The 15,124-nt window shown below is 48.6% G+C and overlaps 1 protein-coding gene across 4 annotated transcripts in view; it reads right to left on the reverse strand.

Annotated features, from left to right (window-relative positions):
- Positions 1 to 15,124, reverse strand: part of SON (SON DNA and RNA binding protein) — a 37,840-nt gene that overhangs the window by 5,635 nt on the left and 17,081 nt on the right. For 3 of the 4 annotated variants that reach the window (XM_071430067.1, XM_071430066.1, XM_071430065.1), the window contains exons 4-9: positions 14,851 to 15,011; positions 13,253 to 13,393; positions 11,736 to 11,927; positions 7,535 to 7,645; positions 6,922 to 7,038; positions 169 to 316 (exon numbers count right to left, since the gene is read on the reverse strand). In XM_071430067.1, coding sequence (XP_071286168.1) covers positions 169 to 316; positions 6,922 to 7,038; positions 7,535 to 7,645; positions 11,736 to 11,927; positions 13,253 to 13,393; positions 14,851 to 15,011 — 870 coding nt within the window. Of the gene's footprint in view, positions 1 to 168; positions 317 to 1,069; positions 1,150 to 6,921; positions 7,039 to 7,534; positions 7,646 to 11,735; positions 11,928 to 13,252; positions 13,394 to 14,850; positions 15,012 to 15,124 lie in introns of those variants that run through there. The other variant, XM_071430068.1, reaches the window with a different exon arrangement.

The raw sequence follows: 15,124 nt of genomic DNA on the forward strand, positions 1-15,124 counted from the left end.
AAGGACAAAGCTCTGGGCTGACTCCAGGCCTTGGCAAACCCGAGGTAAAATCCCAGAACCTGTTCCATGTGCCAGTGAAGCCCCCCAGACAACACCTCCTGCTCCCAGGGGCCTCTGCAGGCAGCTGAGCAGCCACAAACATCCCTGAGGCAGGACTCCAGGACTCACCTTTTCTATCTGTCTTAAAGTCCACCATGATGGGCTCAACGCTGCCTTCCTTGTTCTTCCCAAGGCCTTCTCCTTCTCTCCAGCCCATCTTCCTCATCAGCTGAGCTCCCATTCCTCCAGTTACAGGGGCTGCTCTTAAGAACTGATCCTATCCAGAAAAAGAGAAGTAAAACAAGGCCTAAAGTTAGCACTGGGATTTTAAGTAAGAAGTGGGAACTTCCAAAAAAAAATGTTTCTAACAATTTTTCACAGACTCAATTAAAAAATCAAAATAAAAAAAAAAATCCACCTGAGCTCTGTGGATTTTTAGCCCAAACCAGTGCGTGGAACCCGGAACTCACGCGGACACACGAGACACAAATCAATGTTTGGCAAAAAAGAACAACTTAGGAAAAGTCTAAGGTGATCCCAAAGTGGCAGTGACCCTTGGCAGACAGATGTGTTTAACCAAGCAACAACCTAAAGACTCTAAAGGCTCTAAAGACTCTGCTCTGATCCCAGAGATGTCCTCAGCTCGGGAAGTGGGAACTGATCCCGGCACAGCGGTGCCAGGGCACCTCCTCGTCCAACAGAACACAAGCACATTTAGTCATGACATTCACAGGCTGTTTAGGCGGATTTAAATCTAAAAAAAAAAACCTCTCCCCACCTGATTCATTACACAGCAGTTGCACATTCAAGTTCTACTCTGAAATTCCACATGGAACAAACAGCTTTTGCTTTCCCCTCTCTTGATTTTAACGGAAAAAGGCGCTTGGCCCCCCAGTTTAGCAGCAGCAGTCGTCACATTCTTTCAAATGAGCATTAACAAAAGTTGTTAAACGGTGAAAGCTTATCAACAGAAAGTTTAAACATCTGCTTTGATGTAAAGAACTGTAAAAACTCCTTAAATGTTACGTACCTAGGCCTCGCTGGCCGCAGTGTTGTGAATAGTAGGGCTGGCACTGACCGTGGCAAGAAGGCGGCTACAAGGATTTGACCCTGAAACAAGTTTCCATATAGAGGGGTGAAAGTTCACAGGTTATTCTGTGAACTATCATCTCTCGTGCCCCCCCGCTGACCCCAAAGCAAGTCAAGCATTTCCATCACAGCAGAGCCTGGCTTTGCCTGCCCCACGCAGCCGGGCAGGGCTGGCTCCTGGATCGCTGCCCGGGCACAGCCACGCAGCCTCGGGGCTCTGCCGCCCGTGGAGCTGTGCCTGCCAGGGCAGGAGCTCCCCAGAGGTCACAGAGTCACACGTGGCCTGAGCTGGAAGGGATCCATCAGCACCACGGGCTCCGAGCGCTGGCCCTGCACAGACAGCCCAGCAACCCCAGCCTGGGCATCCTGGGAGCTCCTGGAGCTCAGCACGGGCCTGGGGCTGTCACCAGGGCAGGACTGAGGGGTCCCTGCATTCCCAGGGCTCCCAGGGCCCGCTCTCCTCCTGCAGGGAACAAAGCCACAGGGCTCCCTTTGGCAGAGCGTGTGTTCCTCAGGGATTCCCTGCACACGCCTGTGCCCGGCCCCTCGCTGCAGGCTGGCACCAGTGTGGCAGGAAAGCCCTGCTGGAGGCTGTGCCAGGAGTGCTCCCAGCCTCTGCCCGGGCCAGGAAATCCCTGTGTGGATCCCCATGGATCCACGAGGCTGGAGGAGCAGAGCTGGGGCTGGTGCGGAGCCAGCCCCTCAGACACAGCATCCACAGCCCTTCCCTCAGCTCCCGCTCCCTCCTCCCCTCCTCTCCAGGAACACCCTGCAAGAGCAGCTCCCTGCAGGCTCTGGAGCTGGGCTGGCTCCTGCTGGCTGCAGGTTTGGCTCCCTGGCTGCTGCAGCACCACGGGGTGTGTTCAGTTCACAAAGGACACAGCGCAAGCTCCTGCTGAGGTCACTGCGGCTCCCTCGGCTTTCCCAAACACCCGGACACCTGAGCCTGGCTCAGGAGCAAGGACAGAGCGGAACCAAAATGTCCTGGTCCTGCTCAGAGCCCTGAGCTCCTGCAGAGGAATTAGCAGAGCCTGAACAAACTCCAGAAACTGGAACTGGGAAGTTCTAGGTTCCCAAGGGCTGTTTGTTAAAGCATCCCTTCCGTGGTGAATTCAGGATCCTGGAGGGGAACTGCAGCAGGAACTTTGTGCTGACTCTTCAATGTGGCCAACAGAACCATGACTTGCACATTTATTATTATTAATAACAATTATTATTAATAATAATTTGATTCTAGAACACACAAATACTTGTGCATCCCACCAAAAGGCATGGGGAAGGTACCAGTGGGAAAGGAGCCAGGAGAAGCCCCCTTGGACTCAGGTCACTGAGGAAGCAAATGTCTGCAGCAAGGAAAAGGTTCCTGCATTTTGATTCTGGTTTTTTTTTTTTTCTTTTTAATAATAAAGTGAATGTAAACCTCTAATGCCACCTGCACATTGTATTTTTTTGTAGTTTAGTAACAGACAACTTCCCTCAGCCCATGATTTAATGAGTGGGGGTAAAACTGGTGCTGGGAACTCATTGAAAACCACAGAAGCAATGGAAATGTTCACAAAAGCAGGGAAGCAAGAGGTACAATTCTTCTCATTTTAAAAATCATCCAAGGGTGAGTCTCCCAAATACTCCTGAGCAGCTCTGGACCTTTGCAGATCCAAATTAAAGGGGATGGAATACAAGAATCCCCAGGTTTCTGAGCATTTGGTTACTGCTGTCAGAACTACCTCCTTATTTACAAAAGCATTTTTCTTTCATTCATTGATCTTAATTTGAGGGAGCCTGCAGGACAATTTGATACTTTTTTCCTTATATTTTGAGCTCTAAATTCCATGGAATCCCACTTCCATTCTGCCAACACACGGAGACACTCAAGAGCCACATTCTTGTGTCAGCACTTGCTTTAAAGAGAAGGTAAAACCTGATTTCTTCAGAGGCTTTAGAGCAGTTCTAATTAACTTTCTTGCTGATTCTTCAGGCTGACTCTTTGGAGCAACAATTTAGGAAGCAAAGACAACAAAGCCTTGAAGGCAGGGGTGGCAGCTCAGGGCAGGACTAAAGGCTGAACTCCAAGGAAGTTCAAGTTCCAGGAACAAGCATCACTTTGGAAAAACTGTGCCAGGCAGAATTTCCCATTAAATCCCAGCATCTCCTGAGTGGGAAGGGACTCACAAGGACCATCCAAGTCCAGCTCCTGGCCCTGCACAGCCCAACAATCCCAGCCTGGCATCCCTGGGAGCTCCAAACGCTCCTGGAGCGAGCTCTGGTCAGGATCTGGTCCCTGTGGCTCCTTGCAGGGATCCTGAGCAAGGGAATTTGGGCTGGGTGCTGAACTGGAAGAGGCTCTGGCCCTTTCAGCAGCACTCCCAGTCCTCCCACAGGCAGCAGCAGGAATCCCTTGCTGAAGCAGCCCAGGAGATGCCCCACAAGCCCTGTGCTCCCAAGCACCTGCAGGTGCTGCTCAGAGCTCCTGACAACAGCAGGGACAAGGGGATGGCTGGGAAAGAGAGCAGCCAGCCCAACAAACTCACCAGCTGTGGAATCATGGAATTCCAGACTGGGCTGGGTCAGGAGGGACCTCACAGCCCACCCAGAGCCACCCCTGCCATGGCAGGGACACCTCCCACTGTCCCCAGTGCCCAGCCTGGCCTTGGGCACTGCCAGGGATGCAGGGGCAGCCCCAGCTGCTCTGGGCACCCTGTGCCAGGGCCTGCCCACCCTGCCAGGGAACAATTCCTCATTCCAAGATCCAGTCCCTGGTGAGCACAGAGCTGCTCTGCCCTGCCAGCTGAGCCTGGCTCCCCAGGAAAGCTCCTTGTGCCTGCAAGAATGGAAGGGAGGTTTGCACTTTCCAGAACTTTCTGCACAAGTGAGTGACCCAGCAGCTCCCCAGGGCCACCCCTGAGCACAACCCTGGGTTTGGGGAGCAAGTTCAGGCTCCAGAATTGAGCTGATAAATCCAGAACCAAGGGGTGAGTCTGGGAAAGAGGGAGTAAATAGACCTCAACAGAATTTGCTTGGAGAAACAAAAAATATTTGACCACATGCTCTGCCATTTCTTCAGCAGCACAGTGTGTTTGGAAGGAAAAAGGGAATAAAAATAGAAGCAGCCTTCAGAAAAGATGAGTCACATTTGTGAACTGATTACACTGATGGTGACAAACTGAAACAGAAGCCACTTTTTCAAAGAGAAAGGTGAGATTGTTCATAAATTTCTTATACCTAACACACATCACTCTTTTATGGACCCTGCTCAGGCCCCTGCACATAAACACCAAGAATTAATTAGTCCAGGAATGAAAACCATAAACCTTATTGCTATTTAGTGTCCCCACCCCAGTGCTCCACATGAAACCCTGCAGTTCCTAATTCCCAAACTGAGATTCTGAGTCTGCTTTGAGTGCACATTTCCTCTCCAGAGTCACTGGGAAAGGACAAGGAAAGGTGAACCCCACAAAATGCAAAGTGAAGACAGAGCTCAGCAAACAAGTTCCCCAAGTGCCCTGCTGCCCTCCTGAGTCACTCTCCTGGTGTTGTGGTGACCTCTGTCACACCCAGTGCCTGTGCCAGCTCCATTTCCTTCTTTCCTCAGACCCAGATGGAGTGGCTGCCACAGGCTCAGTCTGTGCTGGATGGCCCCAGCTCCTCCCATGGCAAAGTCCCAAGGGAAATGCCTTCAGCAAACAGCCAGAAATGTGCACTCACTCAGACACAGCATCCCCCAGGAAGCTGCACAGCCCTGCTGGCAGATAAACCCACAGAAACACACAACACCCTGAGTTGGAAGTGACCCATGAGGATCAGAGTCCAACTCCTGGCCTGAGGGAAAAATACCAGGTTTTTTATGTTAAGACACAGTTTTTATGCCAAAAAGGGAGCACAAGCCTGACTTAGTAACTGCTCATTGTCACAGGATTTCAGGTGTCCAAGTAACACACAACCAGTACTTTGCACTTCATGGCTGGTTTGTGTTCCTGGCCCTGAGAAACAGAACATGGACTCAGAGCCACGAGCCTGCTCCTTCCTGTGAAACCCTCCTGCAGCCACAGCAGGACTCCTCATGGAGCTGTGTGAGGATTCCCACCATTCCTGGAGCCCAGGGCGCTTCTGAGCAGCTCTGGGCCCTCCTGGCAGAGCAGGAGAGCAGCTGAGGAGTGCCAGGGCAGGGAGAGGACTTTGTCCTGGCCTCCCTCCCCTCCAACTCCTCCTGCTGCCAGCAGGAGCCTCCTGTGTGCCCAGCCCCAGAGCCTGCACTGTGAGCACAGCACATTCCCAGCTCTGGGCAGGGCATGAGAGCTGCTGCTGCTGCCTCACTGAGCCCAGAGCCAACAAAATGTTCCAACATTCCTCTGCTCCTTGCAGCAGCTGTGTCAAGCACAGACCACACTCTTCTCCCATTCTCTTCCCTTGAAGCATTTTGTTTGGCTTGTATCTGTTTTTTTTTTTTGCTGTAATTTTGGTTTGTTCAGTTGGGTTGCTTTAAAGCAGATCCCAGAGTGAAGCTGGAGGACAGGTAAATCTCACCAGGCCCTTTCCACTTCACCCTTGTGAGCAGCCCCTCCTGCCACTGCCATCACAGGAGACCCCAGGGAGGAGGTTTGGGAAAGAGCTGCTCAGAGCTGCTCCCTTTCCAGGGCCTTGGGGACCCATCCCAGGTGCTGCAGACAGGGAGAACCCTCCCCTCACAGCCCTGCTGATCTCCTTCCCAAGCCCCTCGGTGGGAAAGCTCCTTCCTCACCAACACATCCCTGGGCTTCACAGTTCCCTCTGCCAGGAACAAGGATTGTCTTCAGCAAAGGCAGCATTTTGCTACAGTCTCAGCTGTTCATAGCTGTTAAAATCAGACTTTATCATGCACATTCTGCATTAACACTGGCAAGATCCCAGAAGATTCCCATCTGGCCAGTGACTCAAATCTGTGTTCCCTGGCTCTCTGCACTGCTTGGCTATATGAAGTGGAAAACCAAGTTAGTGAATCCTGGCAAAAAATGTTTCTATTTTCAGGACATTGTGATTCCAGACTTTTGTGTTCAGCTGACACCAACTTTTATGGAAAATTCCACCTAAGCCTCAAATCTGACCTCCCAGCTTGGAGGGTGTCCCAGCCCAAGCTGACACAGACTCAGCTGCAGCACCTGCCACACTGACCAGCTTAACTCCTTACTCCTTGTGCCTGGAAGTGGATGCTGCTTGAACTCCTCAGATCTCCCTCCTGACAGAGCACCAGATCAGTGCTCACAGGCAAAGGTGCAGCTTGAGTAACTGAATGTACAAAACACACGGATGGAGGACGCAGCACACCCCAAAATCAGCCAGTGATAACCCACAGCAACAGGGAACTACTGCACTGTATCTCAGCAATATCAGAGTGAGAGGAACTTATCAAGTGCAACTCCTGCTCCCAGAAAACCCTGGTGATGCAGAGAGAGGCAAAGGAGCAACCAGAGAGAACCAAGGCAAACCCAAGGGCAGTTTGGGCCTTGGTTCGCTGAAGCCGATAACAAAAACCTGATTTCAGCAGCAGCAGGATCAACCCTGCCTGGCATGTGCCAGTGCCAGGGAGGCAGGGAGGGATGTGCCAGTGCCAGCACAGCAGCACAGCAGTGTCCTGGCAGTGGCAGGCCGTGTCTGGCCGGTCACACCTCGCCGGTGACACCGAGGCACAGGGACTGAGCCCGGCCTGCTGCATTGGGCACATGCTCTGCCACAGGGAGAGGCACTCGTGGTGCACTGGGCAATCCTTGGCTGCTGTCAGAGTGGTCACTGCTGGGACAGCAGTGGCTGTGTCACTTCTACCTTTCGGATCCACGCCTGGGGCCCGCTGTTGGTGAGCTCGTCCGAGGACAGGATCTGCGCGCCGGTGCTGCCCGTGAACTGCCCGGGGATGGAGTTGGACTGAGCCCAGGCATCGATCTGCAACAGGAAAACACACACTGAGACCAGCACTGACAGCCCCACATCCCCTCTGCACCCCTCAGGAATTTTCAGAGCACTTTGTTGGGATTTGGTGTGTTCACTGATGCTCAGGTGAAAGCGGGTGCTACCAAAATCTGAGCATCTGAACGGTCACCCTGAAACCTGAGCTCCAACTCCAGCCAGTTCAGGGTCTCCTCATCCCCAGAACTGCTGAATCCACTGTTTTGGAAAGAATCACCTACATCTGTGCTGCTAAACTACAATAAAATTTAAAGAAAATTAAATTTTAAACTATGTTTCAGAGTGACTTGGGTGCGAACATGGAATACACAAAGGAGCTCAACAAAACTCAGTGTCAGAAGCACAGAACTTTGAAACACTGGCCCACAGCTGGGTTTCCAAACAGAAACAGGAGAGGAGAACCAGCTGCCATGAAAGGAAAGCCCTGATTTCCCTCCAGCTCCCCCAGATGCTGCTGAAGGCCCCAGCTCACCTGCTCCTGTGCCCGGTTCAGCATGCACATGGCCTCCAGGTCAAAGGAGTTCTCATTGAGCCTCTTCTGGGCCACTGCTCTGTCGTTCATGGCTGTGGTTATGTCCACACACTAGGAGGAAAAAGAGCATTTGTAAAAACACAGCAGAGACAAACAGTGTCCACTTGAGCTGGAAAAACCTACTGGAGAATCAGTATCACCAAGTGGGGTTACAGAGTGAATTGTTGGTTTGACAAAGAAAAAGGCAACGTGATGGAAATCCTGGGACCACTTAGATCCACACAAGATGGGCTTTCCTGGACAAAGACAAATCTGAATTTAAACTGTCACATCCTGGTAATTTAAAATCACCTGCACACACAAAATATCCAATGACTTATTTTCTATTTCTTAGAAAATAAGTCACAAAAAATTTTGGTGTCGCAAAAAAATTCTGGTGTGTAATAAACAGAGAAGCATTTTACTGTGCAATGAGATCTTCTTAACCAACAGAATTAAATGCAATTTAACTAAAAATTCATGCAGAGCTGTTCACATGAGCACTCTGCTATTAAGTACGACTACAGCTTGTCTGTAAAAAGTAATTCCAGCATGAATCAGATGCACTCCACAATCTTGACTTTAGTGTTTCAAATGTTCATCTCCAGCCTAAACCAGAAGGGAATGAAGATGGAGAAGGGGCTGGAGCCCCAGGAGGGGCTGAGGGAGCTGGGCAGGGGCTGGGGCTGGAGCAAAGGAGGCTCAGGGGCCCTTGTGGCTCTGCACAAGTCCCTGCCAGGAGGGCACAGCCGGGGGGGTCGGGCTCTGCTCCCAGGGCACAGGGACAGGAGCAGAGGGAACGGCCTCAGGCTGGGCCAGGGCAGGCTCAGCTTGGCCAGCAGCAGCAATTTGCCCATGGCAAGGGAGCTCAGGCCTTGGCAGGGGCTGCCCAGGGAGCTTTGCAGTGCCCAGCCCTGCAGGTGTCCCCTGCAGGTGGCACTGAGTGCTCTGGGCTGGGGACAAGGTGCCCATGGGGCTTTTCCAGCCTCAGGGATCCTGTAAAACCAGGCTGTGAGTTCACAGAATTCACTGCTTTGGAAAAAAAAATCTAAATCTGTGCTGCTGAGCTGCAGTAAAATATAAAGAAAAATAAATTTGAAATGACACTGCAGAGTGACTTGGTGAAAATATGAAATACACAAAGGAGCTCTCTGCAAACCTTCACTCTGGGCAAAGCCTTGGAAGAGAAATCCACAACATTTGGGGCTGTGATGAATTCTGGCTGCTGTGCAGCTGTTTTATAAAATCCCTGGGCCCTGCTCCTCCAAGGATGTGCATTATGGATCATTCTGTTTGGAAAGCAGGAAGGGAAGAGGGTGCAAAGACAAATGGAATTCCTTGAGATGTGACAGAAGCTGGAAGGGCAGGGACAGTTTGAGGCACAGAAAAACCCAATAATCAGAAATGCAGCTGGCACACACACATCAAGGTGCTGGGTTACCCTAAACTTCATTTTCATCTGCTTTGTAAAAGCCTTGCCTCTTTTGCTGCCACAACCTCGACCTCTAACACATTTTGTACTAAAGGGCCAGGAAGAGAAACTAAAGCTCCTTCAAAATTGACTCAGCTGAACAAAACAAACACTGTTAAACCATAAACCCTGTCCCAGGAACCTGGTCAAGAATTCAGTAAATATTGAAAGGAAGAGATAGATATGAACACCTACAATGGCACCAAACACAGGAATTGCTTTTGTGCTCTATTAAATCCGATTTTAAGATGGGGTTTTTTTGCTGGTGTTTAGGACAAAAATGTTTCTATTGGGAAGATCATTGCTGGAATATCTGGCACTGACCAAAACAGAACTAAAATCCCACAAGTCCCAGGTGTCTGTGGACTGAGTTCAGTGCTCATTTCTTGTCACACAGAACATAAAAAAGGCACAAGAAGAATTGAAATATTATCTAACAACTCCCTCACACAACAGCAAGGATGTAAAAATGCCTGTTTCAAATGCACACTGGCTAAGTTTTCAAGTTTCTCTCACATACTTAAAATAATGATTTAATGTTCTGTTAATGAACCTGGTCTAGGAGATAAATAAGTTCTTCTACTCACCAAAAGTTTCAATCCAGCAATACACCAAGGCATGGAAGCAGTCCATGAAAGCACAGGGGACCACTGCCATGCCAAAGAGGTGTGTTAGTGCTTTACTGGGGCCTAGCAACACTCCCTGCTGGTTCATTCCCAAACACTTCTCCACTCTGGAGACCATCAGGGCTCTGTGCTATGCCAAGACACTTCATGGCAGCTTTGGATCTTGGAAAAAACCATCTCTGCTCGAGGTATGAGAGGTTGTTGTTATTCACAGGTGGAGGTGAGGTGCTGCTCTCTGCCAGAGCTCTCCTGCCTGATCCCCTTTCTCAGACTTGCCCCCACAAATCACAAATACTGAAGCAAATGAAAAGCAGGTGTTTTACACCCTCTGGAGCTCCAAGAATGCTCTGACTGCATCCTTAGATCCCAGCACTCAGCACAAGTCACCTGGGACTGGCACTCTGCACTTCCAGACACTCCTTCCTCAGAGCTCTCTGCCTGCCACAGACAAGATGAGCCCTCAGATCACTCCAGACCTTCCCTTCCATCTCCTACTGCCCCACACAACTCCTTAAGGCATCATGTTTTATTAAAACAAGGGTACTGTACTGTACTGTACTAGCAGGGTCATTTCAGACCAAGCCCATAGCTAATATGTGAATTAGAACACAGCAACAAAAGCAATTGTGTGGGGTTTCATGCCAGGTTAGTTCAGGTTGCACCAGAACTGTCACAGTATTGCAAAATCAGCAACAACAGATGGAGGTCAATTCTAGGGGAAAGTTAAGTTCCAAGCACCCCCAGCTCTCTACTCCCCCAGCAAGGGAGCTGATCTGCCTCATGTTGCTCCAAGGGAGCCGTTTCCACCACAGAGTCCTCCTGAGCACGAAAGAATTAAGCAGAGAAGCACTGTGTTACCTGTCAGGCTCCCTGGAGAAACACACAGCAGCTCTGTACCTGCACTCCCCAAAGCCCAGGGGACGGGTGGAACAGCCTGCTGGGAGCTAACACCCCTGAAATCACCCTTAACACAAACCAAGTTAAGGTAAAGGCAAATAAAAGTATTTATTTACAAAATGTAAAATCAGACAACATAGTTACAGGCATTTATAATGGTACACACAACAGAAAGGAAAGGAAGTTATGTTAAATATATTTACTGCAATGAAACTGGGAATGACATTCTGCACAAACATCTCAGGGTTTTACTGGAGCAGGAGAGCCCAAAGTGCAGCTCCCACCTGTGCTGAGGAACTGGGTGCCCAACCATCAAATTCTGAGGGATTCCATGAGAATGCTGGCTAAGTTATATCCTCTGTGCTTCTGGTGTTGTAGAAGAGCCAGAAGAAAATTCCCTCCTGTGCCTCAGGGAGTGAACTGAGCAGTATCAGAAAGGTCTTGAGAAACAAAATGCACCAAGTGCTGAGATGGCTTTGTCAGAAATTGATGGGGAGGCTTTGGGGTTTGGCTTTGGAAGGTGTGAGAACAAGGCTGCAGGTGCACCGAGGCAACACACACTTAAAAATACTAACATCTCTCTTAAATATTTAATTTACTTAATTACAACAGCCCCCAGAAATGTTCTTTAGAAGAAATTTCAAGGGGAAAAACACTTGCTTTGGTGTTTTTAGTTCATTATCCATACAATTAGATTCTCCTTTGGAAGGCCACGTGCAAGACAGCTATTGGAGAAAATATGACTGGAAAGCTAAAAAAATTAATACATCCAGAGGAAGTGACTTTCAATTTTTAATTGATTACATTCCAGTGTGATGTTCTTGCTCTGAGACTGGTGGGACAATTTTAATTAGCACTACATCCATTACTGTGCAAATCTCAAGGTATTATTAATTAACCTCTGCAGGAAACTGAACGGGGAAGTTTTTTCCCCTTCCAGCTACAGTTTAAATCCTGTTGAGACCAAGAAGCCACCAGCTGCCAGAAGCAGGATGGGTGCAGGCTGCTTCAGGTGAGCACCCCCATGTGCAGAGCTCAGCTCCTCAGCTTAGTGCAGTGTTCCCTTTTTAAGTGCCTTTTTTGTTTTCCCAGGCTGCAGTTGGGTACCAGACTGCCCAGGTGATGGTTTTGGCTTTCTTACATGATATGCTCTCCTTGCCTTCCTTACCTCAATGGCTGGCTTGGGGAAAACGTCGTCCTTGCCGTCGTCTTTGCCGTTCTTGTCCACGGGAACCCACTCTCCATACACACTGTCTGCCTCCTTCTTCCTATGCTGAGACCCAGAGGACACGGGGAATTCCTTGGACAGGCTGACCTGGTTTTTTGGTTGGGGGGGTGGTGCTGGTTTTATGCTGGGAGTCTGAAAGAAATAAAATGAGAAGAAGTTCAGGCTTGGAAACACCCACGAGTCGTGAGGTGGTTTTGTTGCAAACACCCGGGATTTGGGTTTTACTTTACAGCACTAAGCCTTTATAATTCATCATTTTGGCACAGCCCTAAAAACACACAAGTGACCCACAAACTGTGCTATCAGAGAAGATGAAAAACCCCTAAAAGCAACTTCAGCAACCCAAAATCCCCAACCCTCCTCTGCCAGCTGACCCCATTCACATCAAGGACAACCACCAGGTATTTTGTATGGAAAGCTCCAGGGTGAAAATCCTGGGCAGCAAAACATTGCCTGTGATCAAAAGCTGCCCATGAGTGGAGAGAAAACAGCTCTCAGCATTTGGGTTTCCATCCTGGCCTATTTTTAGCAGCAGCCTGAGTCTCTGAGCAGTTGATGTCTATGGCCTTGTTTTGCTTGGTGTTGTTAATGCATTAAAAACCTGCAGAAATCCCTGCCAGGTTCCCTAACAAGAGGCAAACACAGCTGGCAGCATTGGATAATACTGGATAAACTCCTAGGAATATGGATGGGAATGGTTTAGGAGAGAGAAAGAACAAAACTGAAAACTGCAAGGGTCAAAAGCAAGACCAAGAGGCAGAGCAGCCCATAAGCACTGCAGAGCATTCATTCCTCCTCAGAGCCTGCAAGAATTCCAAGGTTTCTTGATTTCCCTGTAGCCTTTTCTAACAATGTAATATCAACTCTAAATCCATTCCTACCTTACACCTTATGTGAATGTGCACTACTGCTTATTTTGTGTACAGCACAAGCTCTACCTATTTATACACACAACAGGAATGTTATTTCTGGTTTTGCTGAGCGTATTAAAGCTTTTTTAGTGCTTTATATCCTGCAAAATCAGAACAGACTTTCATGGGCACAACCACCCACCCCAAATAAAACCAAAAAAACCCCACCCACCACCCCAAACCCCAACAAAATTTAAACAAATTCTAATCCATGCCTCAAAGCATTTGATTTCCAGATGCATTTAAAGAATTGCTCACAATTTTACCAATTACCAATTGGTAAAATTGGATTATCAATTTAATCTTGATGGAATTGGGAATGTTCCTTTAAATTGATTAAAAAATACTCCTAGTTTCACCAAGATTATCAACCCTTGATAAATTTCTGTAGAATTACATGCATTATTTAAAAAGAACAAGGACTTATTTTTAAAGTAAATATAAGTAAAATATTAAAAAATATAAGTAGCACTTATAAAAATAAGTAAAATATATTTTAATTTATATTTTTATAAGTAAAATAATAAAAAAATAAGTAGCACTCACACTTAAATTGAAGAAAATAGGTTTGGGTTCACTCAGCTTGAAAGGATGGTTATAGAAAGGACGTTCTTCCTCCTCCTCATCAGAAACGTGAGGCTTGTTCACTATCACATCATCAGTGCTCTGAGCAATCTTCTTGCATTTCTGAAAAATACACCAGAGGGAAATGTCAGCTCTGAGTAAACCTGAACTTTCAACCCGAACTCAAAAAGCACATTTCTATCAAAAAAGGTGGTTTTCTTTACTAAAGCAGGAATGGAAAATCTTTTAGCAACAACAGCACCAATAGATGTACTTTGGATATTCTACCCAAATTATCCAACCATGGCTTTGCCAGGCACTCCTTGGTTACTGACTCAGTTCTCTGGCAGAGCAGGGACCCTGTCAGAAGTGATGGCTCCAAGAGAGCTCAGATTCTTCTGGAATACTCTGGTGCTGGCCAGCTATGCAAGCCACCCCTCTCTGAAGTGCAACACAACTAAAACACAGAGGTGTTATGGGGATACCACAAACTGGGAGCAGCCTCCAAGGGGGGAAAAGAAAAGAGAGGAAGAAAAGAACCAAACACAAAAAGACTTTCTCAAGGGGCCAGAATGTTATGGTTAAATTGTCTTTACTGATTTGCTACCACCTGCACTGCTCTGTGGACAGCTCTGAGTCAAAAGAACAGAAACATCATTCAACAGATCTGCAAAGCTGGAGAGGGAGAGGAGGTGCAGACCTGGGACCTGCAGATCAGCACAAGCTATGCTGGATCCTGGTCAGGGTATGAGAAAAGCCACCCTGGATGTCACCACAGGGCACCTGCACCAACTCAGCTCTTGCTCAGTACTTCTGTCCCCCAGCCCAGGCACAACTGCAGATTATCTCTCAGCACCTGGACACTGCTGCCTCTCAGATTATTTCTATGAACACAACTTCAGAACTGTCACACTCATGATGCAATTAAAAATAAAATTAAGGCACTTTTCTATTCCAGAATTTCTCCATTCTGAGGGAAGTCTAAGGCCAGGCTGGACAGGGCTTGGAGCAAGCTGGGACAGAGAAAGGTGCTTTTGCCCATAGCAGGGGGTGGGACAGGCTGAGCTTTGAAGCTCCTTCCAACTCAAGCCATAACTAACACTACCAGAACAAAAAATCAGCAGTGAAAGCTTTGGATTTCACTGACAGGACTGCAGGGACAGCCACCAATTTGTACAAAATTAGAACAGAATCAAAACCAAAACTAAGAAAAACCAAAATAATTTGGTTTCATGCATTTCCACAGAATTAAAAAGTAACAGTTTTCATGTCTTAAAAAAACCTGTGGGGAGAGTAAGGGCTCAAAGGAGTGGTCAGGCTTTGGCAGGGGCTGCCCAGGGAGGTCTGGAGGTGTCCAAGGAAGGCCTGCAGGTGGCACTGAGTGCTCTGGGCTGGGGACAAGGTGCCCATGGGGCACAGCTGGCACTGCATGGGCTGGCAGGGCTGGGCCAGCCCCAGGGATTTGGGGGTTCTGAACACGAGGCAGCTCCCAGGTGACAGCAGCACAGAGTGACAACCTCCCACAGGTCACCAAGCCCAGTGTGCTCACTCCCAGGCTGGATGCTGCTGTTCCCCCTCACCTCAGTGAGCTCCTTCAAGGTGTCCCTCGAGGACTTCTGGTTGGCTTTGTCATCCTTCTTCTGGGACAGCAGAGGCATCAGGCTCGGGGGCAGAGGCACGCCAGACTTCGCACACATGGCGGCTGCGTTGGCCTTGGCGATCTCCAGTAGCTGGGCCTTGTCTAAAACATTGTTTAATTTTCACAGAGAAGTCGTTATTTTTATAGATCCTTGTTTTAGTAATAAAGAAATGTTTCTGGCAAACTAAACAAGGTTCTACCTGCACTGTGCATTT

The sequence above is a fragment of the Agelaius tricolor genome, unplaced genomic scaffold (genome assembly GCF_023055355.1).
Source record: "Agelaius tricolor isolate 1412-34295 unplaced genomic scaffold, bAgeTri1.0.p SCAF_7, whole genome shotgun sequence".
In the NCBI taxonomy this organism is placed as follows: Eukaryota; Metazoa; Chordata; class Aves; order Passeriformes; family Icteridae; genus Agelaius; species Agelaius tricolor.